This window comes from Microtus oregoni, unplaced genomic scaffold, assembly GCF_018167655.1.
Source record: "Microtus oregoni isolate MIOR12 unplaced genomic scaffold, Mior012 000008F_ref0000371, whole genome shotgun sequence".
NCBI lineage: Eukaryota > Metazoa > Chordata > Mammalia > Rodentia > Cricetidae > Microtus > Microtus oregoni.
In genome coordinates this window covers 58,162,009-58,187,990 of record NW_024543067.1, presented here as the reverse complement: position 1 = coordinate 58,187,990, position 25,982 = coordinate 58,162,009, and the positions used below count along the sequence as shown (strand labels likewise).

The following is a 25,982-nucleotide window of genomic DNA, read 5'->3' as shown; positions in this document are numbered from 1 at the left end:
GCCAGGTTCAGTCATTGCAAGACATTTCTCTTGCAAGTGATCGGTCTTTGGACCAGCGGGTGCTCCCCTGGTGCACCAATAAGGAAAGCAAGCAGACAGGGTGCGTTTCTGATCAAGTCTAGGTGGCTACCACCCTCCCGGTTGCCATGGCAACCGCAGCTTGGTTTCGGAGGCTCAGCGCACGGCCCCTCCCAATCACGCAGCGGACGTGACACGTGCGGCTGGGTCACGTGTTGTTGTTGGGGGGCCCCCGAAAGCTGCTTCCGGGTCAATGCAGGACACTGGGCTCCGGCGGCCGGAGAGGGGGTCGAGGTGAAGCGGAGCCGGGCCGGGGCCGGCTGGGAGCAGGCCGGAGGCCTAGCGGCGGCAACGGCGGTGGCCGGGCGGGCGGAGGCGCAGCCTGAGGAGCCGCCGCCTCCCAGGCCGAGGGGTGAGTGTAGCTCGGCCGCCGCTCTGCTGGGGCCAGAGGCCCAAGGCGTGTTCTCCTAAGAGTGGGGCAGTGGGGTTAGGAAGCCAGACCTGGGACCCCGGGAGGACCGAGCATTGACAGAGGGAGGCTGGGCAGCGGGAATAAGCTAGGATGCTCTCAACCTCCCTGAGGCCTGGAGTATGGGAGATGCTCCCTTGGTGGGAAACTTAGCTTTGAATAATTGAATCAGGAAAATGTGTGTCCCTATCTGTAAGGTTTGGTGTCTTGCTGGGAAACAGCAGCCGTTCGTATACTCCTGGGTCACTAGGCCTGTCCCTTCCAGGACTGCTGAAAGGAATTTGGGGAGCATATAGTTGCCCCAAGTCGAAGTAAGATTGCGAGCTGCCCGGAGACCCCATCTTGGTTTTCGGGAGTGGTTGAAAGGTCTGTGTGTTGAGAATCAAGAGTACAGGTTTCTGGGACTGCTGATAGGAAGACAGTCTGGGATTTAAGCAAGGAAGAGTTGCTCCTTATGAACACAGGCAGTGGTTGCAGAAGTTGTAGTTGAAGAAAAGTTAATTGAAAGAGTTGGGACTGTTGACAGACAGTGGAGGAAGGAGGAGCTTCACTCCAACGTTGCTTAGCTACGCTAGTTTGTAGGCACCGCCTTAGGGCTGGCTGGACCTCAAGGCCAGCTAAGTGCTTGGCTGGGACTCTGTTTTTGTGTGGATGTTTAAGTGTGTGTGCCAAGGAGTTCTTAAATAGGTTTCTATGGGTCCATACTGAGCAAAGAGAGCTTGAGCGGATTGTTTGGGAAAGGTGGCAAGGCCTTTGGGGCCAAACAGGCTTGGCTGGGCTTGCCCCTGCTGTGTTTCTTCTTTGTGGCTGTCTCTGTGGCTCTTGAACAGGTTTCCATAGGCCCATCTTGTTCAGAGAGCTTGAGCAGGACCTGAGGATTAAGTATGGCTAGTCAGTCTGGGTCCTCTGGCTTTAGTTCTCTGTGTAATGACTTTCCTAACTTAAAACCAAAAACTTCAGTAATAAAGACATTATATTTTAGTACATACATCTACATATGAATGAAAAGCTTCATAAAGTACTGTTTTTGTGTGTATTTGTTTTGTTTTCATACAGAAGCTCTTGGTACGGTTGGCCTTGAACTCAACCGTGTAGCCCAGGGCTAGCCTGCTACTGACTGTAGTCCTGCTGTATCAACCTCCCCAGTGCTGAGCTCCAAGGCATGAGGTACCAGGCTTGGCCTCACGCTGCCTTGTTTACCCTTGTCAGGTGCCTTCTGCTTATTTCTGCTATATTCCATTTTTTTCCCCCAGTGGAAAGAAAAATGCTGACAGAATCCCATGAAATCGATTCACAAGTCACAATTTGTGGTTAGAGAAAATGTCATTTTTAGGCCTATGCCTTGGGCGAGTCAATGTCCCTATACTGTAAGCTTCTGGAGAACAGTGTGCTCTTCGGATGGGGCAGCTGAGTGCTTCCATTGTAACCATTACCATGTGTTTGACCCATTTCCTGAAGTACCACAACGCTGGTTTTTGATGAAACTGGGGGCAAGTGTGCTTTTATTTTCTCTAGCCTTTGCTGTGCCTAAGAAACACGTCAGGCCTAGTTCATTCCGTCACGTTATCTTTCTGTAATACTTCACAGGCTTTTTTTTTTCTGTTCCAGTATTAAACAGTAACTCTGAGTGGTGAGACTGGAGAGAGCCCCTGCTCTTTCAGAGGACCGGGGTTTTGTTCCCAACTCTCATGTCAGGGGGCTCACATCTGCCTGTAGCTCCAGTTCCAAGGGGATCATAAACTTCCTCTGGCCTCTGTGGCCACCTGTACACACGTGGCACGTACTCACACGGGTATACCCACATTCATGCACATAAAAACGAAATCAGTTTGTAAAAAGAAATAAAGAGAGAAAGAAAGAAAGGAAGACTGATTGACCTTTCTGCCCTTTGATGTCATCTCAAGTTCTTGGGTTGTTTTTAGATGATGGATTTGCTTTCCGTCTGTATCAGGATAGAAAGCTCATGTGTTGGTACACATTTTAAACCATCAGAAATTGACTATGACCTTCAGGGAATACCTGAGTTTCTTCTATGAAGATACTTCTTTGAATGTTTACAAAATAGATGGCAGGCTGGGGAGGTAACTCAGTAGGTAAGTGGCTTCCCCTGCACGTGTGAGGACTTTGTGTTCCCTAGTATCCTAAAGAAGCTAGGTGTTGTGGCATACCTCTAGTCCAAGCACTTGGGAGGTCAAGACGGCAAGATCCCAGGGGCTAAGTCAGTGAGCTCCAGGGTTGATGAGAGACTGTCTTAAAACCTAAGGAAGATAGCTCACATCCATCGCTGGCCTTCATACATGTATGTGTATCTGCAGATATGTACACAGCCACACAAAATAGATGAAATCCATAGAAAAAAACAATGAAGTTTTAACTCATTTTTTTTTTCCAGACAGGGTTTCTCTGTGTAGCCCTGAGTGTCCTAGAACTCACTCTGTAGATCAGACTGGCCTTGAACTCACAGAGATCCACTTGCTTCTGCCTCCCTAGTGCTGGGATTAAAGGTGTGGGACACCATTGCCCAGCCAATGTTAATTCTTAATAAACATTGATTGGTGTTAGCAAACAAAGTGAGGGGCCTTCATGTGTTGCTGCCTCCCTTGAAAGTTCTCACACAGCCTGTCCAGGACATCCAGCATGTAGTGTAACGGGGCTTTCTCTGTCCCGTCAGTCAGCTCCCAAATAATCTTATTAATTATGAAAGCTTGGCCTAAATCTTAGTTTGTTCCTAACTAGCTCTTATCACTTAAATTAACCCATTTTTATTAATCTACTTTTTACCATGTGGCTTTTACTTTTCTTTCTGTATGTCTGATTTCCCCCATGTCTTGTTGATGTCTCTTCTGCTCCTCAATTTTCTTTTTTTACTTCCTCTCTGCCCGGAAGTCCTCCCTATACTTCCTGCCTGGCTATTGGCCGTTCAGCTCTTTATTAAACCAATCCCAGCAATATATCTTCACACAGTGTACAAGCGTCCCACAGCAATGTGACATGTCACCTCATTTCAGTAACTGATGACAGGTTGTACCCTTCAGACAGTGCTGCTTTGCATTGAGGATGAAGATGGAATCAGAGGCATGATCACCAGGAAAATGTTGCCCAAGTTAAACCTCATCCATCGAGCATGTCTTCGGTAGACGCTGTATGAACGCACAGGTCGCTGGCAGACTGAGGTTTATAAAACGGGCCTCCTGCCCGCACTGTTGGCTGTGGCATGGCTACTGTGGAGAAGGGTTAGGCTGGTATGTGTGAACCATCTTTGGACACTGTGCCTTCTGACCAGCCAGACATTGCTTGTTTTGAAGAACGTTTTGTAGTAGGTGTTGAGTTCACTCAGGAAGATCCCCACTCATTTTATATCTTGGGAGGATCATTTGTACACCTGAATAAACGGCTTTGGCACACTCACTGAGTGTGATCCTGTGTCCTTTTTAAGTGTTTATTTCTTCTCTTGACCCTCACACCCACAGAAGGCTCTTCTGCCCTTGTAAATTTTGCTTCCAGACTGCTGAGGGTTTGGAAATTGGATTCTTAGTACTTGTTAGAATTCCGTGTAAAATGAGATTGCGTTGCTCTGAATAATGACTCTTGTGTGTGCATGTGTGTTTGTGTGTGTGTGTGTTTCTTGATATTTCAATGGTTTAACATCTATGTGGGCTACTCAGGCCTGTCTACACATCTTATTCCTGAACTGTGCTTTTTTTGAGTGCTTCATGGATTCTGGGTCTGGCCAGCTATATAAGAGACCACCAATACCCCCCCCCCCCCCCCCCCCGCTTCCCTGTCACCAAACTGGAGATTGAACCTAGGGCCTGACCCATGCTAGGCGAATGCTCTACCTCTGACCGATATACTCCGGGAAGATTTCTGAAAAGTAGCTTGGGGCTACAATTTGGGTTTAGTAGGTGACAAATACCCTGAGCTGTATCCTACATACGGTTTGTCATGGCGTTGCCTTTCCTACCCTTTGAGGCGATGCCTCCTGATTTTTCTCTTGGGGCTTAGATCTGTGGTTGGCCAGCTGTCTTGATGTGTGACATTCTGATTCCACTTGATCTTGCCCAGCTTTGAGAGAGAGAGAGAGCTCTTATAGAAAAGGTGGCTATCGTTATTTCTTTTCTCCACAAAATCCAATAGCTAGCTGCTTCCCAGTGGAGGCGCTAAATAAAGCCCCTAGTGCAATGGTGGACATTCAGGGCCTTCTCCAGCTTTCCCCAATTTTCTCTGTGACCATCATTCCATTTCCCAAAGCAGATACTCTTCATTGTGCCTCCCTTTGCCTGGAAAAGGGTGTCCCTTTCTTTGTCAAATCTTGTTTCTTCTCCCTTCATCTCGTGTAACCTCTCTCATGTGAAGTATTTGCACTTGTGTTCCTGTGCCAGAAGTACCCAGAGGTCAGGCTCTGACACCACCTTGAATCTTGAAGCTAGCCAACATCGTTCACAACACTAGTGAGTATTCTGCAGAACCTACAGTTAGAAAGTAGATCCCTGATTCCTTCCCAGGCTTCCGGAACCAAAATCTCTGGGTGGAGCCCAGGAATCTATGACTTAGTGCTCTGCTCCACGATTGTTCTGCCCAGTAAAATTTACAAGTGACCAACCTAGCATAATGCTTTAAACTGTAGCAGGTACACACAGATGGCTTTTGAGCACATGATGTTTAATGAACTGAGCAATGTCCTCTTTCAACAGGCTTAATTCCAGCTTTAATTCCCGGGCTTTGAAGTCAGCCTCCCTTGGAATCCTGGCTCTGTCAGTCACTAGTCAAATGACCCAGGGCTTTGTTTTGCCTGGATTTTCTGGTCTCAAATGGGGTTAATAGCGCCTTTTATGAGTGTCGTGAGAATTAAATGAGATAGCAGTGGCAGACAGCACAGCATTTGCACACAGGAAACTCAGGTTTCTCTGTTGTTGTGAAGATGGTGGCTTTAACAGCATCGTCCTGGCCAGGAAACCGGTTGATCAGGAGGCCAGACCCCAGCCCAGTCTTCACTAATACAGGAACTGCTTGCATGGTCTCAGGAATTCAGGCGGATCAGATTTTCCACTTTAGGTTAACAGATCCAGGATCTATGTAGTAATTAAAGACATAAGAATGTTCTTCTGTCTTTAAAAAGATTGCTATTAAAATAGCTTGTTTACTCCACTCCCCATTTCCCCATTGCCCAGTGAAGAGAATGTAAACTCTATAAACATAGCTCCTTGTGGTGGGACCACAGCTGTACTCACCTTCTAGGCCCCTTCCCACAATACACCACAGCAGTGACACCAGGCCCTCTCTACCTACATCTGTCACTCACTGTTACAGGTACACCAGCTCCCCACTTTTCCATCTGGTGGGTTTCTGATGGCTCCTTTCCAGACCATATCACGTGTGACCCACGTCCTTAGTGAAGTTAGTCACACCCTCCATGTTCTTAGAGTGCTCTGCCCATGCTTCTGTATGAACTCCACGTGTATACTTGACTTGTTGGTGGGAGCAGGGTTAGCCTTGGTTGTGTTTCTAGCTGTTGTGTGCAAACCGTGTAAACTCAAGAGGGAGAGGATGTTGGTGATTTATTTACCTTAGGCTTCTCTTTGCCGTGACTTCCCTCTCTTAGTGTTCACACTGACAACCGTTTATTAATTCCATACAATTTGCTGACCACTTAACTAGATGCTTTCATTGAAAGAATTTTATTCCGTAGTGTTCACAACAGCTCAAACCAGCAATGTGTTGCTTCATTTTACTGTCCAGGACACAGGCATAGAAAGGTAACTTGTGTAAACTACTTAATGGTGAGTGAGAATGAACTCAGAACTTAATGAAGCGTGCTTTTTTTAAAAATAAAGATTTTTTTTTTATTTCTAATTATGTATATACTATGTGCCTGTGTGTGGGTACATGCATGGGAGTGCAGGTGCCTGTGAAGTCCAGAAGAGGGCATTGGATCCTTCGGAACAAGTTGTATGTGGTTGTGAGCCTCCTGGCACAGGTCCTCCATAGGAGTAGTACATGCTCTTGACCACTGGCCTGTCTCTCCAGCTCTTGGAAGCATCCTCTTAAGCACAATGTTTTTCTTAAAGTAGAATATTAAATACACACACACACACACACACACACACACACCAGGAGATTTTTAAGTAGTTTCGTTTTCAAAACTCAGAATCTTGTGGTATGAAAATCTGATTAGCATCCTTAGGAATGTAGCCCCAAAGTACTTTTGCAGATGGTGTTAAAATTGTTCTTAGGATAATGCTTTCCCTGTGATTTTCCAGATTCTTCTTCCCAGTCTTTGGTGATTCCCCCCACCAGTGTACTTGATTCTCCTACTGTGTCATGTCTATACAAAATGACATCCAGTTTTCCGTTCATCCACCCAGTACTTGCTGTGTGCCAGGCTCTGCTGTGGTAACACGATGGGGCTGACACAGCCTCACTCTGGTGGGGACAAGACGTGTCTTGTGGAGTAGAAGAGGATGAAGAGAGGGTGACGACAGTGACACCGTGTCTGTGTTTGATAGTGTGGTCAGAGGCAGCCTCTTTGGGAAGGTGACACTTGTCTTTAAATTTGAGACACATGCATGCTGAGATGAAGCTCTCGGCAGAGAGCCAACGAAGGGGAAATTAGCTGGGCAATTTTAGAAAGAAAAGGAAAAGAGTGGAAGGAAGTGGGGTTAGAAGGATAGGCAGAGAGCAGAGCTCGGGAAACCTAAGGAAATAAAGCCTGGGAGGTACACGGTTGAGATTGGTTTTATTCCGAGGGAGAAAGGAGGCCATCAGCATTTTGAAGGACACCACTTGACTTACATGTTGTGTAGCTCCCAGGAAGCTAGGAGACACCGGTGAGGAAACTGTTACAGAGGGCTATGGCTGCTTGATCTGGACCAGGGGATAAAAACAGGGAGAACAAGGTGGATTTGCATGTGATGCTGATGAAGGAAGAGCAGCCAGACTGAGGGATGAAGAGGTCTGATTCTGATTCTGCCCCAGGCGCTTCCTAATCAAAGGCCTCCATCCTCCAAGGGTGCCTCCCATGGGTATGGCTGTGCTCAACTCTCAACACCGCTCTACTCTGGTTAGTTCCTCTCTGGGTTCTCTCTCTCTCCCTCTGTGTCTGTCTGTCTCTGTCTCTCTCTCTCTTTCTCTCTGTACGTGTGTACATGCATGACTGTGTGTGTGTGTGTGTGTGTGTGTGTGTAAAACTGCGGAGATTTTCATTTTTGTCTGGATGATTATTATGATCATCTTTCATATAAATTTATTAGCCAGTTGAGAGTTATCTCCTGATACATACTTGTTCATGTCTTTTATCCATTTTTTCTGTTGGATTTTAATTTTTCTTTATAAAAAGAAATCTTTATGCTTTATGTGTAATGCATAATCTTTTTCCAGTTTCAGACTTGTCTTTTACATTTTTAATGTCTTGACGATCAAAGACTTTAAGTTTCGCTGTCCAGCTTCTTTCTGTGTTGCAGATGTTTTGTTGTGCCGTCTAAGTCAAGGGCATGCAGCAGTCCTTAGGCTGACTGCCTGTTCGCCTCCCTGGGGACGCTTGCTCTTCCCTTTTATCTGAAGATGACCTTTTCCCTGTGCTGCTCTGAGGTTGGCGCTGACTTTCTTCTCTCCCATCTTTTTATTTTTATTTTTCCAGATATATTTTCTCTGTCCCAGGATTAATTATTGACTGGTTTATGTTTTTCTTGTGATTTCTCTGCCCCTGCATGTCTTATTTACATGGGCCTGCTTTCTCTTCTCTTGGTCTAATCTTCTTTCCCTAGATTGTTCTTGAATGAAGTGTAGTTGGTTTCCCGCAAAGCCACCCAGAGTTAGTGGATGTGAAACACTTGCTCCCACAGGAAATACAGGCTAGTTCCTGTAAGCGCGTGACCCCCAGGACATGGTCGGTCAAACGAGCAGTGACAATCCATGCATGACATCCTCTGTGTATCTGTTTTAAGACACTTGTTTACTTGCTTGGCTCCCAGTGAATTTACTGTGCTGTGATTTGCCTGAGTGAAGCTGTCTAGCAGGTGTGTTTTCTCCGAGAGACGCAGCAGAGCCTCCTGTGTCTTTGGAGCACATCCCATTTCAGCGCTAGTCTTGGGAGACTTCTTAAACAGCGACAGCAGTAGACTCACAAAACCACGACCAACCTAGATCTGACTAGATCCCCCAAATGGGAGCCTGTTTACAGCAGGAGAGCTGGAACCAGAGGGCAGAGTCCCACCCAGTTCTGCTCAGCTGCAGGTCCTCATTGGTGACTCACATCCTCAACCCTCTGCATGTATCTACAAGTAACTACAGGAACCCTGAGTGATGATGTGCAGATCCATTTTGGCAAGCAAATGGATTTGAGACATGGAAGCCGTGTGGAACGGAGCTGTGAAATGCTGGAGATGAGTTTTCAGGAGATGGTTAGCTCCAATGTTCTCCTTGTCATACACGCATCTCAGTACTATTCTAAGAGAATAATTTAGTGCGATGTCTTTAAAATACTAAGTTTTCTGATTGACATATGCCATTAGTGCAATAAAAAGACTTTCTTTTCTGAAGGATACTTTTATTGTATTTATAATCATGGCATTGTTACTAAGTCCATAGGTTTGAAGCAAATTAGGAAAGATTTTCAGTTCTTACTATGTTAAAAATAAATCTAAATTATTAAACCCTTATTGCAGTGACTCATTAAGATCATGTTTTTCATGAGCATCATTAATATTTTAAGGCCTAAGTTTTATAAAGGCAAGTACCCTTTATGAAAGAATAACTTTCATTCCTTTAGCAATGTGTGTTCTCATATTAACAAGAAATGTATAGATGATGATTTTATCCTTCATAACTCATGTCTCTAAATGCATTTATTACAACTTACCTATTTTATCCTTCAGGCAGGTGGAAAGGTGGCAGAAAGTCATCCAGTTAACAAGGAAGGCTTTATGAACATCAGACATTTTCACTATGCTGCCTCATTATTTGCCATTAATCAGCATGGTCATGGGTCCTAAAAGTCTAGATCAAATCTATTTAACAAGGATTGTAAGTAAGCTGTCCAAACCAATACCCCTACTCCCATGGTCACTCCAAGTAATGGTCGTGGTAGGTGGTGGGCATGTGTTTCCTGGTACCGCTCCATTTGTTCTCCAGCAAGTCTCTGAGGTGGGAGTTCAGGGTACTCTTTTACTCTTTCTGTTGCATAAGCACACGAAGGCTTGGAGATCTTCAGCCACACGGCCTGCTGGACTCTATCATTAGCTCCGGAGTCAGCACAGGCAACAGGGCTGGAGCACGGCATGGAATGGAACTTGTGACTTTGCTTCCCGTGTGTAAACTTTGGCATACTCTCCATGTGGCTCTTCTAATGTCTGGCAACCCATGGTTACCAGAGTTCTTTGTTATCTGCAGAGGGCTGTTGTACGATACGTTAGCTGTCCGTTCCTGATGAGCCTCGGCCTTCCCATAGTGGCTTCCCTAGCTGCTTCTGTAGTGCAGAGATAATGAAGTAATCTGTAGACAGCTAGGTAATGACCTTAAACTTGTGTGCTACAGCTGCAAGAAAATATGCACAAGTGATCCATTCAAGAGGGGGTGCTGTGCTGCTGTTCCAGAGACAGTGGCTGCAAATAGTTCCGCCGCTTTGGTGAGTGACCAGGCAGGGCTCTTGTTCTGTGCTTGGCTTCAGTGCCTTCAACGTAGTTACAGTAAGAATTTGCCTGCAATAATTTTCATGCACTTTCTCAAGGTCTAGTTCTAGGATTTGTATGTGATGCTGTGTACTGTTGACATGAAGTGTTCCTTTTTTAATGAAGTCAGCATGGCTCAGCAGATTAGATACAAGAAGGATGACTTAGCAGACTGGTTGGGCCCCAGAAGCCTGAGCAAATCCCCTCAGTTGCCCAGGCTGTAAATACAGATAAGTGTGAGTGTGTCTCAGAGAGCGCCTGTGGAAAATTTCTAGGCTTTAAAGTGATTGCTAATCTCTGTGTGGAGAGGTTTGGGTTCAAGAGTCAGTGTCTCTAATCCTGCTCTGAGTCAGTGCGATGATAAAGGTGTGAGATCCCTCCAGATGGGACCCAGGTCAAATGGAAACATCAGGTGGGTGTTGATTTGTTTGCGAGTGAGATGGGTATGAGGGCTTCAGGAGGAGTCTCTTTGGAAGATGCTGAAGTAGAGTGCAGGAAATGCTAACCTCTGTGTTGTGGTTGCCGAGTGTCTGGGAAGCATTCTTTTCTGTTTCTGGGTGCCTAATAGGAATATGGGCAGTTGGTTTGCAGAATGTTTTAGTCATTTAGAAACTACAAACATTAGGAATTATTTAGAAATGAATACTTATGAAATAATTCTGCATGAAGAGGTACTTTGTCAGGTTTCCTCCCCCTGGGTCAGGCATTTCAGGTCCTGTGCTTGAATACACTAAACAGCTAGCATGTGCATCAGCTGTGTTTGCTAGTGTGTCCCTGTAGCGGAGAAAACCTTGCCAACACTTGTGTGTGACTTATGTGCTACGGTATGGCTTACAGTAGAAAACGCAGAGCTCACCTGGGTAACTAACATACAGCCTCAGTTTTAGCATCTCTTATGTCACTGCGTCAAGGACAGAACTTCGGACCTGAAGTTCATGTTGCTTGTAAGGAGACCTGTGGTGCTGCTAGACCTTTGGCCTAAGAATGAAGAATTTGACGAATTCACATTTCATCTGCTGATGTTTTCATTGACAGGTGTGTGTGTGTGTGTGTGTGTGTAAAAAGTATGATGGGGTGCCTATTACACTAAGATATTGTGTGGAATGCAGGTGACAGAGAGGCTCTGAGAATAGGGTGATTGATTGACTGGTGTGAGATCATGGTGATATGACGTGGGGGTGATGATGAGTTACCAGCCAGACTTGTCTTGTATCTGGAATGTGAAGAGGGAGCTAGCAAGTTGGCTAGCCGTGTCTCTGCAGGGTAGCTCTGAAAGTTTGCTAGAGTTTTCTCTACTTTACCTCTTTACCTTTTCTTTACTTTTCAACCAAAGAGGCCATCTAGCTAGATATATTACATAACCCCAGAGGGAGCAGGTAGAGTTGAGGGGCTGCACGTTGACTTCAGCACAGATTAAATTGGGAGTGTCAGGAGAAAGAGATCCACCTTTTTTACTGCCCTGGACTGTGTCCTTGAGGTGTCCATTTGGAAGGTGTGGCTAGTATTTGTGACTTCCACTGTAACAGCTCCTTAATGGGTTTAAGACCCTGAACAGGAATTTTTGTAGGCTTGTAGTTTGTATGTATGTGTGGACACAAGTGTTTCGTGAGCTTGGAGGCAGATTCTAAAGTTATGTGTCTAAAAGCCACTTTATCCTTGAGTTGAGAATACACACCTCCACAGCCTGGAAAGCGAGGTCTGGGAGGACAAACACCATAAAGTGCATTCCCTGCCACTGGCTTGTGTGTTCTGGTGTGGCTATGGCTACATTTGCAGCAGAGAGGAAAGGCGTTTGGCTGCATTTACTGCCACGTCTAGGTCAGGAAAGGAAGGCCCCACGGCAGGAGTTACATGTCCTGTGGTTCTGACCTTACTGCTTGCTTACTTTCAAGTAAAAGTTTTAAAACATTCAGATCAGATAATGTAGTTTTTTAAACCAGTAAGGTGATTACTCATCTTGAGAATCTTAAAATCTTTTCCTGAGGGAAATATGTAACTCTTCCGTACATTGTCTGTACGTAGCCCCAAGCGTGATTGTGTCTCAGTGGTGATGCACTTGTGCTATGGCCCAGACACACTTGTTCAGAAATGAAGCAAGTAAAACCCTGCAGCTTCCTAGAATACAATGTTGAAGGATCTAGCGAGGTTTAGTGTCAAAAACAGAAAGCTTTTTTGTGATGCGATTAGAGGAGGCATCCACACTTAGTGAAAGTCAAATAGACTAAGAAAAGAACTTGAAAAAATTAAGAAAGCTGGTATCCCGGGTGATTGTGGAGCACGACCCAGCAGAGTGCCTTCCTTTAGGCTTCATTCTGTCACTTTCGGTTGACCTGCTGACCTTCCCAGACTCCCCTTATACTTAGCCAATGCATTTCTGTTTTTTACCTTAAAAATCAGCAAGTATTAACTCTGGGTTTTCTTCAGCAGCTGTTCATCTCTTCCACTTTCATCCAAGTCCCTCAGACCAGGCCCATGTTCTTTGTCTCTGCTTCCTCTTTATTTCCTCATTGCTCTGTGGTGTGGTTTAACTCCCTTGTCTGTGCTGGAATTGCTGCCACTGACCCTGAGGTGAACAAATTGCTCCACACTGTAAGGATCTTCAAGTCCCATCTCTCTGTCTTTTGTTCCTATCCTTTTCTTCTTTCATTTTTCGAGACAAGGTTTCCCTGTGTAACAATCCTTGCTGTCCTGGAACTCACTCTGTAGACCAGGCTGATCTCAAACTCACAGAGATCCACCTGCCTCTGCATCCTAAGAGCTGAGATTAAAGGCATGCACCACCACCACCAGGCTGATTTCTGTTTTTACTATTGAAGATTGGGAACTCCATCTTTGCACTGGTCCACAGTGCCCTGTGAGAGGTTATCATTCTTTATCTCCGCAGGGCAACCTCTGGCGGAGTGAGGCTAGCATCTCCTGAACATCTTCCTAGGAAGTCGTCTGCACTTCCTCCCCCGCTGCCCTGTATTCTAGTGGTGTTGGTAGTGTTTCAGGTCTCTTTGCCTGTCCATGTTCCTTTGTCTTTTGTACTTGGAATAGTCTTCTCCAGCTGGCCCTCCCGTTAGATGGCCCAGGATTCACTTACTTTGTCATACTTTCTAAAGTTAACACTTCCTGTGTTTCTTAATATATATAAATATATATTGTATATATGGATACAAGCAGATATATATGTATGTATGTATATGTGTATGTCAGAAGAGACACTGCCCCACTGGAACTGGAGTTAGAGACAGTTATGGGCCAATGCATGGATGCTGGGAACTGAAACCAGGTCCTTTGCAAGAGCTCTCAATTACTGGGAGCCCGCTCAATTACTGATCCATCTATCTAACACCCACTTTCCCCCTTTTGTGTGACTTGTTTATACAAGTATTATCTCATTCAGTTCCTTCTACGGGGCAAATGCTCTGAGTCAGGGTTTGAATTTTATTTCTTCTTCCTTTCTCTAGTGCTCAGCACAGATTGAGCCTCTGGTACACGTATGTTCACTGATCCTCTAAGTGAAATACACTCCATGGAAATGCCTATTCAATACATAAATGAGCAGGCAGATAGACCTCATTGGGATGACTTGTTAGAGTTCAAAAAGACGTCACAGAGAAAATGAAAAACCTTTGTTTACCCCTGCCCAACAGTTTGTGAGTCCCACGGTCGGATAGTCTTCTGAAGAAAGCAGACATCTACATGGAAAGAAACGTCACTGGTGTGAAACCTCGCCTGACTAAGAGAAGCTGCAGGAGAATGGTGCAAACTTAGGCAAAATGTTTGCCTTCTTTTTTCTTAGGTCAACATTGGCCGGTGCTTTCAGAGTGTAGTTTTCTGTCTTCTTCGGATAAATGGAGTCAGATACGCTGCCAGCATCCCCTACTTCTAAGACTGACTTATATATAATTGGGTCCAAATCAGTGTTTTCCTAGGTTAGGATAAATATTTTTATTTCTTTTCCTAAAGTGTAATTCTGGTCCCCAGCCATTGACAATTGTAGCCCCTAGGGACTACCCAGAGAGTGCTCCACCGTGGAAACCCTTCTCTGTGGGTCTCCAGATAGTGGTGACCTGGTGGCCCGAAGTTCCAAGGCCACCAACTGAACTTAGTTCAGCTCTGCTTCCTGGTATGGTTGTGCAACTGCACTTGACTGGTAGAGGCTTGCCGGATGTCCCTGTAGCCCTGCTGCATGGCCCATAGTCCAGAGTGGAACTTGCCTTTGTCCTAGTGAGGGAGCAGTGAGAATCTGTAGGACCTGGTGGCTGCTGTCACCTGCCTGACCGCCTACACTCCTCCCCTGGTCCCGATGCTGAAGTTTGCTTCGGAGGCTCAGGTATGCGCTCTCCCACTTGTCCACTGCATTTTACAAAGCTGCCTTCTTCTGTTGGATCGTCCGTTCTATTTCTTGTTTCTTCCTCATCATTCCTTTAGACCTATTAGAACACTATATAGTCCACATGTCGGAAACACCATCTTCCTTTTTCATAGAAACTATAAATCCTGAGGAGATTAAATAAATAATAAAAAGCCGACAGACGATTGGGTCATACCTGTATAAATTACATGAAAACACCCACTCGGAAAGATGGCACCTGGGTCTGCTGAGCTCAGCTGCCTCCAAGTCAACAGTGGCAGGGTTCCTCGCTGCCCTCCTTCCCAGGCCTTCTCTCAGCCTCGGTTGCTGTCCTGCTTGTAGTTCATTTCTCTCCAGGGATAGTGTATATACAAGCCAATAATTCTATTCTTATAAGGTTTAGATTTTACATTTTGGCCCTCTGAGATTGTATCTCTGTCTTTCGGAAGTTGTGAGCAGGGCTGGTTGTGTTTATGTTTTAGGACGCACCCCGTTCCACGTTGTGTCTGTGGACAGCACGGCCACTGCTGACTAGAGGTTACATCTTAACTAACCTTAGCACCCAGGGTCAGCTTTAACCCGTTTTCTGCTCACGGTTGTGTTGGGTTTCATGCTTATTTTAATCTCCCCCTTTTTGGGCGGGAACGTAGAGGCCAGGCTGTTTGATAGTGTGCATGTGGGACTGGTACACTATCTGTGTGGCTCTCCTCCCATATCCATCCACCCAGCAGGAGTGTGGGACTGGTACACTATCTATGTGGCTCTCCTCCCATATCCATCCACCCAGCAGGAGTGTGGGACTGGTACACTATCTGTGTGGCTCTCCTCCCATATCCATCCACCCAGCAGGAGTGTGGGACTGGTACACTATCTGTGTGGCTCTCCTCCCATATCCATCCACCCAGCAGGAGTGTGGGACTGGTACACTATCTGTGTGGCTCTCCTCCCATATCCATCCACCCAGCAGGAGTGTGGGACTGGTACACTATCTGTGTGGCTCTCCTCCCATATCCATCCACCCAGCAGGAGTGTGGGACTGGTACACTATCTGTGTGGCTCTCCTCCCATATCCATCCACCCAGCAGGAGTGTGGGACTGGTACACTATCTGTGTGGCTCTCCTCCCATATCCATCCACCCAGCAGGAGTGTGGGACTGGTACACTATCTGTGTGGCTCTCCTCCCATATCCATCCACCCAGCAGGAGTGCCCTGTGCGCCTGCCCCACCCGTGCTTTGCTGTGACTTTCTTCAGGTGCTTTACATGATATTGGATCAGGATCTTGAGACACAAAGGTTTGAGATTTTCGCATATTTCACCACCTGTAATGGAACCCAGCAGCATCACCCAAGATTCCTGGCTCGCTGGTTTCAAGCACCAATTCAGAACAGTTTAAAATGCATTTGCACTCTGCCAACTGCAGAGGTAGACGGGTGTAACCTGACTCCTGTTATTTCCAGAAAGCCATAGATTACCCGCCACCCCCAAGCCTTTTAAAAGACTGCAGTTAAAGATCTTTTCCATTCTACATTTCCTCATCTTTCAGTCTTCTTGGTTTTCAGCCTCCCTTTCTCACCCACCATTCCTCCTAAAATACAGCAGGTCCGAGCAGATTTTGTGTTACCAATCTATTCGTCTCTAAGGTTCCAGTTGAGCGGCCATGTGTGCATGTGTGAAGCCTGCATTGCTGGAAGACTCTTCAGTAAACTGTGCTGGCAATGACCAGTAAAGGGGCCTGGAGTCACTTCGTAATCTCACAGAGAACACTACATAGTTTCTCTTCCTGAATATTGGAAGAGGGCTTTGTTTTGTTGAGAGGAGGGTGAACCTGCGGCTTTGTATGCGCCGAGCAAGAACACTACCCCCAAACTATGCTCCTGGCCTTCTCTATTATTAATTTTCATTTTGAGACAGAGCCTCGGGAAGCAGTTCAGGGTGGCCTAGAAATCACTAGTAGTCCAGGCTACCTTGGATTGGACCTAGGATTCTCCTGCCTCTGCCTCTCAGGTATGGAGGATTACAGGCAGGCACCAGCAGGCCCGGCTCTGGAAGAGTTCTCAAGCTTAAAGGCTCAAGGGAAAACTTCCAAGTTCCCACACTTGTTTATCTCCTGGCACGACCTTCACTCGAGTCAGCACTTACTTTGCATGGCTGGCGTGGTCTACATTTCAGTGGTGTCCGAGTAGCTGCCCTTGAGTCATGTGGTGTAAGTGCTGCAGCAGCCTCCAGATCAGAGATGCTGCCTGAACACGGAGACCTTGGCTGCCACAGTGACAGTCTGCCTTCCCACGTACGTTAGTCTTTTGAACTGTCTGTTTATGGGAGATGGCAATGTAACTTCTCTGATGTTTTTGTTAACCATTTCTAAAAAAACTCCCCTGGTGTCCTGCCTGAGACAGGCATTGCTAGAGCTGTGGCATCCTTTACTAGTGGCGGAGCCTCTGGGCCGTGGCTGCTGTTGGCGGTAGAGAGTTTCCATGAGCAAAGAACCTTCTGATCTGAGGGTTCCCGAAGCTCTCAGTAGCTCTTCCGACCGTTAGCACCGTAGGTCAGTGAACTAACCTGTCACATAGCAATAGTACTGAAACAGGTGCCGACAGGAAGCTCACAAATAAAGGGGTGAAACTGCCTGGGGAACTCGGGCAGATTATACAGAGAAGCACGTGTTCCCTGGATAGGCATGTGTTGAGTGAACACATGTGTTCTAGGCATCTGCACGGATTCCACAGAGTCCTGTAAACGTGCTCAGGTTGCAGTTGAGGGCAGACAGCTTAGTGGCTATTTCTGTCTTCGGTTTCTCTTAAACTCTTGCTGCAAACCTGAGGGGGATGTTTAAATCATCGGGGGTGAGGAGGAGAGAGGTTAGGAACTAATTCATGTGTCCCTAGTCTGTGAAAGCCATGAACTTCCCGTGTCCGTGGGTTTTTATCATGATACCGATGCAGGATGAACAGCCATGTGTAGCTGGGAGCTGGCCTCCAGCCTTGTAATGCAAGTAGCACACTTGAAGTGCTTCATTGTCCCTAGGAGCCACGTACTCCACAGGTCATGGCTTTTTAAAACTTTCACCTGTGACCCGTTTCATCCAAGAAATTTTTACACAACCTCAGGTATATAGATAAATAAAATATGTAAATCAAATATTTCTTGATAATAAAATTTTACCTTAAAGAAATTATTTGGTATACATATAATTTTAATGCTTATTTAGGACAAAAAAAATCAAATTTGCATAGTAATGAGATGGATGTGCTTCTTTTCATGGGGAGTTAAATGTTGGCTGGCATGTTTGCTACCGCGGGTGGTGGTGCATCTTGTCTGTTGGGTCACAGAGCTATTAAGTGATGAAAACTGAGTGGGCTTAATCTGCCCTCTTCCCAGAGTCTCTGCCGTTTCTACTCAGCGCCCTGGAGATGAATGACTTTAATACTCAGCGCCATTTATCAAGCCCGTGCCATATACATGTGCATGCTGCATGTGTGCTGTGACTCTGTACAGAATCCACACTTCTGCTCTCTGCATAATTTAGTGACAGAGTTAGTATAATATCCCAGGAAAAAGACCCAGAATTTGGCTTACTTAACTATATAAGCATAAGTAGAGCAGTGTTGCTACGGTGAAATAAATGTCAGCACTCATTGGGAGCAATAAGAAGCATTGTCTGGTCGGTATCTAACAGCTCTCTGGGAAACTCTTTAATGCTCGTTCCTTCTGGTGTCTTCCAGTCTTTCACATCCCTAGTTAATGTGTAACTGCATTCAAATCTCTAATTGTTTTTCATGACTTATTAATTTTTATTTTTTGTGTGCCTGAGTGTTTGCTTACATATGTGTGTGCACCACGTGTACCTCGTGCCTGAGGAGGCCAGCAGAGGGTTTGGATCCACTGGAACTGCGGTTGTAGACTGTTTTGAGCTTCCATGTCGGTGTTTAAAACCAAGCCAAGGTCCACTGGGGGAGCATCAAGTGTTGTTAAGCATAGAGCCATCTCTCCAACCGCTCTGTTAGGTTAAGGCCCTCGTTACTGAGGGGCTTGTCATTCCATCTTCCTCCACACCTCCTCAAAGGTCCTGGCCTGGGGCTGTGCTTTCTGCTCTTTGGTTGTTCCTGCTCCCTTTTTTGTCATTCATTGCCTCTTCTGTCCCCAGGCCCCAGAGTTCTTTTGTCCTGTCATTCCTCATAACATGTCCTCTATTCAGGTGACATGTGAGTCCATCTTCAGCTAACATTTCTCACCTAACATGCTGTTTCCTGCAATGTCACCAGGTGCCCACACTGCCCATGGAGGAAGTGCAGTTCCTCATCTCTTGACTAGTTACAGCAGTCAGCACCAGAAACCTGAGGTTGTCTTACAGCCCACAGCCCACCTCTCCTTTTGCTAGCCACCATATTCCCCCAAAACCTTACTTACTAATCCTGTCTTGAGCCAGCCATATGCACTGATTGTTCCCCTGTATCCGCTCAGGTCTCATCTTATGCCTGTGTGTCTGTGGTGTCGACCTAACTCCTTCCCCTTTGGTCCTGGTTCCATCATATTTGTCAAATAGTCAAGTACCATGATGAGTTAAAACAAACAAAACAATACAAACAAAGCAATCAAACTGTGTTCCCTCCTCCAAAGCCAGCTCTCTCCCGTTCTGTTCAGCTACTGATGGAGTGTGCAGTAGTTCCTACTGTAACTGCTTTGGCAGCCCCGTGTTTCTTGAAGTTATTCATAGGCCGCTGTGCACTCTTATCACTGTGCCATTTCCAAGCCTTTCTATTGATTACTTTAATTTTAAAAAGTAGTATGCTGGCTGGTAATTGGAGACTAATTGTGGTTGCCCGTATTCTGGCTGATGTGAAACCTGGAGCACGGAGCAGTCCCTTAGGGTAGTGTCTTATCAGGCTGTCAGAGGTCAGCGTGTTTGCTCTTCTCTCCTTTGATGTGTGCGTAGTGTGGAGAAAGTGCCAGACTTACTGAATGTTCGGGCCCCTAGATGAGATCAAATAGAGAAGCGAAGTGACAGACTTTACCTAAATTCCGCACCAGAAGAAAGAGCACTCTCTCTTAGGTGGACTTAGGTCCAATAATAAGGGACCAGGCAGTGGAGAAGGGCAGTGGCTTACGTTAAAACTGACTGTTATTGGTCACTTGAATTCCTAAGGTTCCTGCCAGTCTGAGAGCTTAGGTCCATGGAGATCTTGGGGACCTGGGTCCCTTTTGCTCACGTCTACTTCCATCAGGCTTCTTTCCTGGATCACGTTCCAGCAAGGCATCTGTTCTGCAGCAAAAGAATAGAGGAAACAGGAAGCAAAAGATCAGATGGAAAGCACTGGCTGTCTTCAAGATTTCTGTAAATTACCACAGAGATTGCTATCCCATCAGCCACTTCTTATTCATATGTTTCTAAAGACAAGTATGCATGCGTCCACACCCCCACACACACATGTATATACACACAAAGGCTCTGTTACTGTGGGGAGAGAAGGAATTTCAAGGGACAGTATTAAAGAATTCATGCGAACTGTCCATAGTTAACCTGATGTTTAATCTGCTCCTGTGTTCAGTCTTTTTCTAATTAATACATGAACCTTACCTACCAACCAAGGGCATCCTTGTTATCCACGGCTGGAAGACACCCTCCCCCCAAGTGCTGGACTACCATTTAGTGATGTTGTGCACACCATGCTGAGCCGTCATTGCTGTCCTCCGCACATTTCATGGTCTCAGCACAGAAGTTTGCCTGGGGCAGTAATATGCTGTACACATCTGCAGTGCCCAGCCTCCTGCTTCATAAACAAAAAATAGTTCTTACATGAGTAAGTAGATAATTTTGATGATTTCTCGTTTTCTTGTAGACTTTTCAGAAAAGAAGATGGACCAGCCCAGTGGAAGAAGTTTTATGCAAGTGTTGTGTGAAAAATACAGTCCTGAAAACTTCCCTTACCGCCGTGGCCCTGGGATGGGAGTCCATGTTCCAGCCACTCCTCAGGGCTCTCCTATGAAAGGTAAGGCAGGTGGAACAAAGAACATGTCTTTATCTGCGATTATCTGGGTTAGCTTACAACATCGCCTTATTTGTGAGTGAGTGCCTTGTTTATTTTGAATTATGAGTCAAATGGTCATCATTACATGTTATGATTCCAGAGTTTTCTTTTTTCATTTGTTTTCATTGAGATATGTATTTTTCTCCGCTCCCCTTTCTTTCTCTCCCCTCCCCTTCTATCCTCTTCCATGGTCCCCATGCTCCCAATTTACTCATGAGATCTTGTCTTTTTCTACTTCCCATGTAGATTAGATCCTCTTTTTGTCTAGGTTCTCTGGGATTGTGAATTGTAGGCTGTTTTTTCTTTGCTTTATGTCTAAAAGCCACTTATGAGTGAGTGCATTGATAGCTGTCTTTCTGGGCCTGGGTCATCTCACTCCAGTGTTTTCTTAAAGAGCCTCACAGAGCTGCTCTCTTCCAGATTGGTCAGAGACATTATAGTTGTCTTTACAGGGCAAGACTGATACTTGGGGAATAATCCTTCAAGTGCATACCCTTTCAAGGAACTCGAAGAATACAGAATAGTACGAGGCTGACCATTGCCCTTGAGGCCCTTCACAGGTCTTGGTTAGATTACACGACATTCACATTGATTAAGGTATATCACAATGTAGCTTATGTTGAGCCAAATGAAAACCACAGTGACGAAGAATGAAATTTAGAAGATAAAACTATCAGGAAAGGGTTCAAAGGTTAACTAGCCCTTGGAGAATGTAGAGTATGATTAGAGAGGAGACAAAGACATTCTAGAAGAGGGAAGTGTGCAAGGTGGGTTTTTGCTAGCCTTTTTATCCTAGCTGTACTTAGCAGATTTTAGAAGTAGTTCTTTGTCATTCAGGAGAGTTCATAGGGAATCCTTGCTTTATTCCAGTACTCAAGAGTCTACTGACAGTCATTTCTCAATAGAACTGTCTCCAGCTTTGTAATCATGTACCTCTGAGTTGGCAGTTTGTTGCCTAGGCTCTGGTCTACATCAGGAATTTGATACTAAAATAGTACTTAGTAGAAAAACTATATAATTCAAGGCCTCAAATTATGAATCATGCCCTTCAGGAGCCCTTGGTTTTTTTCCAAATGGGAGAAAAAGTGGTTGAGGTGTCACGTCTGTCTCTTTCTGTGAGACAGTGAGTGCCTTTGCTGACACACTAGGGCATACCAGGCCAGATTCTGTATTTGGCCGGCCATAGTTTTGTGTTTTTCAGATTCTGAAACTTTTTCTCCAATTAGGAATTTATTTTAAAAGAAGGCTATATTTTCATATGGGAAAAATCTGTTAACACATGAATCTAAAAAGGGAATAATTGTTAGGCAGAAATGAAAGAAACAGCATTTTAATTGTCTTTCTATAAGTGAAGAAGATGTTTTGAACACACAGACTTGAAGAGGCGGCTTAGCAGATAGCTTGTGAGAAGTTTGATAGGTTTTTTTTTTAACTTTTATTGATGCTTTGTGGATTTCACATCATGCTTTCTTATCCCTTTACATCCCTGTACCCTTGCGTCCACCCTCTGCCCTCGCTAACTCTCCTCAAATCAAAACCAAATTCAAAAGGAAAATAAAAAACCAAACCAAACAAAAACAAAAAAAGAATCTTGTCATGGAAGCTGTAGTGTGGCCCACTGAGTCACAGAGTTCACCCTTTCGTCTGTTCATCTTTACTTGCAAGTGTTCATTACCATGAGTCATTGGTTTGGCTCAAGTTCTCTGGTTTCTGATACTCCAGCAATAATGGGCTCCTCTTGGATATCCTGTTGTTGTCTTGTGTCATGGAGGTCCTGCTGTTTTTGATCTGTGAGTTCATCCCTTTCAGATGTTCCAACACTTCATAGATTTGATGGATGCTGGGGGGTCAACTCTACTGAATCTATGAACTATTGGAGATAACTTTTGAAAGGAACTTCGAGAGGAAAGAGTGCAGATGCTGTAGAATTGCAGACCTGAGGTCGGTCAGCGGTGCTCTGAGACACAGGTTACCTGGGTCCCGTGTGTGTGCAAGAAGCCAGCAGTGTGGGTGTTGCTGGTGGCTGACAGATGCCCAGCCAGGAGCAGAGCTGAGAAGACCTTTCATGGTGGGGGTTCAGCACTTCTGAGTTTCTTTGGCCCATATTTAATTCTTCCTTTAGGATTCAAGGCCCCAAGATCCCACTATATTTTCGAGGCCTTCTTGGAATGCAGAAGATACAGGTAGTTTTTTTTTTAACCTGATGATTTCTGGGTGCTAAACATACATAGGCAAAAATTAGGCTATAGCAGAATCGTCATCAAAGAGACCAGAGAGACTTCTTCCAGCAACTGATGGGAGCAGATGCCAAGTCCCACAGCCAAACATTAGGTGGAGCTAGGAGAGTCCTGTGGAGGAGGGGGAGAAAGAATTGGAGGAACTAGAGTGGTCAGGGACACCACGAGAACACGGTCCACAGAATCAACTAATGGGACACATGGGGAATCACAGAGATCAGGGAGCCTGTAGGGTTCTGACCTATGTCTTCTACATATATGTTATGGCTGAGTAGGTTGGTGTTCTTGTGGGATTCTTAAGAGTTAGGAGTGGGGGTGTGTGGTCTCTGACTCTTTTGCCTACTTGTGATTTCCTTTTCCTCCTACTGGGTTGCCTCATCCAGCCTTGATGTAATGGTCTGTGCTTGGTCTTATTGTAGCCTGTTGTGCAGTGTTTGGTTGATGTCCCTGGGAGGTCTGCTCTTTTCTGTGGAGAGAAGAGGGGGTGGGTCTGGGGGAGAGGAGAGGTGAGGGGGAGAGACGGGGGGGGGGGCGAGAGGAGGGGAAGCTGGTCGGGATGTAATATATGGGGGAATAATAATGAAAAGAGAACTAGGCTGAATGGAGCAAGTGTTTTGTGTCTCCTGTGATTCAGATCGCCTCAACCTCCCCAGTGTGCTCGTGCTGAACAGCTGCGGAATCACCTGCGCGGGAGACGAAAGAGAAATCGCTGCCTTCTGCGCTCACGTGTCAGAGCTCGATCTTTCTGACAACAAACTGGAAGACTGGCACGAGGTACAGCCTGTGCGGTGCTGCACTGGGGAAAGGCGTTGGGTACCATTGTGCTCCTGCTGTGCTCTTTGCATACTCTGACTCTAGTTCTCACTGGAGCCTCTGTGTGTGCTCCCTGCAGTGCTCCCCAGTTAGTGTTTATTGCTGCCACCCTGCTTTTATTAGTGTGGGCAGCACAGAGACATTTTATTCCAGGCATTGAAAGGTTAATGAGCCTACGGACACTTCGACTGCAACAGTGCTTTCTCTTTCTCAGTCCTACATCTTCTGCTCATGCCCTGCTTCCACTTCTGGGTTTATCTCTGTAGATTGACTTGGAATTGCTTCCACCGAAACCGAGATTATAGTCATTTTCTTGTTACTGAAATCTTTGACAAATCCTTCAGAACTTCCCTTATTTTAACCAAGTGTTGAGTAGTTTGATACATCTGATGCCTTTTGACCTGAGAGTAACTCGAACTACACACTAACAGCTTCATAGCATTCCTTCTTGTTATCGTAGATGTCAATCCCTAACTTACTAAAACATTTCCTGATCGAAACTACCACAAAGTATAAGGGGAAGCCAGTTCTTCCTACTTGGTTCATTCAAATCACGCTCATACTTTTTGCTTTGATTATCTGTAGAGGTTTGCTTGATGGATTTTCTCATTCCTGTTGTCTCCTGTTTCTCCATCGCTGCATAGTACACCACACACTTCTGTAGCAAATGAATCACCCTGGACTCTGCTGCGTGACACCCTTCCCTTGCTTTCCCCTGCTTAGCAACCGAGGCTTGAATCCTGAGGAATGGCCCTCATCACATAGCTCTCTGCTGTTCCCAGAACTTCATGTCTATCTTTAGCCCTGCGCTGTCAATTGCAGACAACACAGGCAAATGGCACGGGAGCTTCCTTGCTTTAATCACGTTTTTCTGTCATTTTCTGGCCACTGCCTGGGTTGTCATCCATGTGTCCGATTCCCCTGCTCTCTGAACTCAGGCAGCCAGATTACCCCAGAGCATCTGTGCCTACTACTGCAGAAGGATTCGTCTCAGAGTGGTGTGGTCACTTGCTGACTCCATATTTTTTCAAGAGACTGTGAGCTTGTTTTCGATGAAGGTTTCTGTCTTTTTTAAATCACCACCACCCTGTGTACTAGAGCATCAGATGTCTGTTGCCTATGTTAAGGAGTGACTGGCTGCATTTATGGATTGGTGAAGACCGCTTGCTGCAACTCTTACCATGACTTCCCAGAATTCACCTGGTCCTTTCGTGTATCACACCAGTATACAGGTGCTGGTAATTAGCCATTGAAATACTCCGTAGCCATCAAGTGTTACACGAATCCTAAAACAGCTTTCTTGGTTAAGAAAACTCAGTGAACTGTTTGTTCAGCTTTTTTTATGTATCTGTTCCCCTGTTCTATTTAATTTGGTGTCCATGTCTTAGTGGCAGTTCCTGTTGTGACAGGATTTTTATCAAAATACTTGAATGTTTATGTCATCCGACTTATAGTGGAAGTGTAGACTCCTCGGGCTGCTCGAGAAGCGGTTTCCACCCTTACATGTATCCGTTTGCCTGGATAAACTACTTATCTTACTAATCACAAATCATAGCTTGTACTTTTTTGGTTCAGAGACACCCAGTCACCAGGCATGCTCTGTCTACACTGCCCGGATGCAGAAAGAGCCACCCTGCTAGTCCTCCCAAGCTGGGACTCTCTTCAGTCCTGTTGATGAAGCTCTGACTCCCCAGAGTTGGGTAGATTTGTGGTCCTACTGCTGTGGGGTGTGGACGGTGGGGGTTCAGACCACATCCTTCTCTCACTCCTCCTCTGCTGAGTCCTCTAACTTTGTTGTTTGGTGATGTGAACTGCCCCACAGGCTGGGTTTTGACCTGTACTTTGACTTTGGACCTGAGCTTTTGCTCACTATTCAGAGCAGTTTAGTAATGGTAAATTGCACGTCAGAAGGGAGCTATCCATAGGGTGGGCCAGCACACAGAGCTTACACTAGGAACCAGGCTTTCTGTCTGCTTTAGCAAAGGTCTGTGTTATTTCCCAGACCACACTGCATACAGCCAGGGGCTGCATATTTATTTGAAGTATCTGCACTTTGTTTGAGCATCCTCCTATGCACTTGGTAGCCTGCTGATGCTGTTGCTTTCAAGTTTCTCATTTAGTTTACTCTTTTTTTTTTTTTAACCATTTCTGTAATCCTCCGAATCCTAACTGTAGTTGATCCCACTCTTTTAGAGTATATATCAGAGTGTAAAGGGACTGGAGGAAAACTGACAACAAAAGAATATTGATTTTTTTCTTTTGCTTTGATTAAACTCTTTGCCAGGCTACAAATGCTTCATGGGTTACTGGTTTAAAGACATCACATTTCAATCCCCTTACAATCCATGTGTCTGATTATGAAGATCATTTCCCCCTAGACATTGACCAAGTTGACTTCAGCCTGCATTAA

The 25,982-nt window shown here is 45.5% G+C and overlaps 1 protein-coding gene across 2 annotated transcripts in view; it reads left to right on the top strand.

Annotated features, from left to right (window-relative positions):
• Window positions 1-247: 247 nt before the first annotated feature.
• LOC121451665 (tubulin-specific chaperone cofactor E-like protein) overlaps window positions 248-25,982 on the top strand; it is a 144,650-nt gene continuing 118,915 nt past the window's right edge. For both annotated transcript variants that reach the window (XM_041657361.1, XM_041657363.1), the window contains exons 1-3: window positions 248-430; window positions 20,334-20,483; window positions 23,394-23,533. In XM_041657361.1, the coding sequence (XP_041513295.1) occupies window positions 20,351-20,483; window positions 23,394-23,533 (273 nt within the window). In that variant the 5' untranslated portion in view covers window positions 248-430; window positions 20,334-20,350. The remainder of the gene's footprint in view (window positions 431-20,333; window positions 20,484-23,393; window positions 23,534-25,982) is intronic.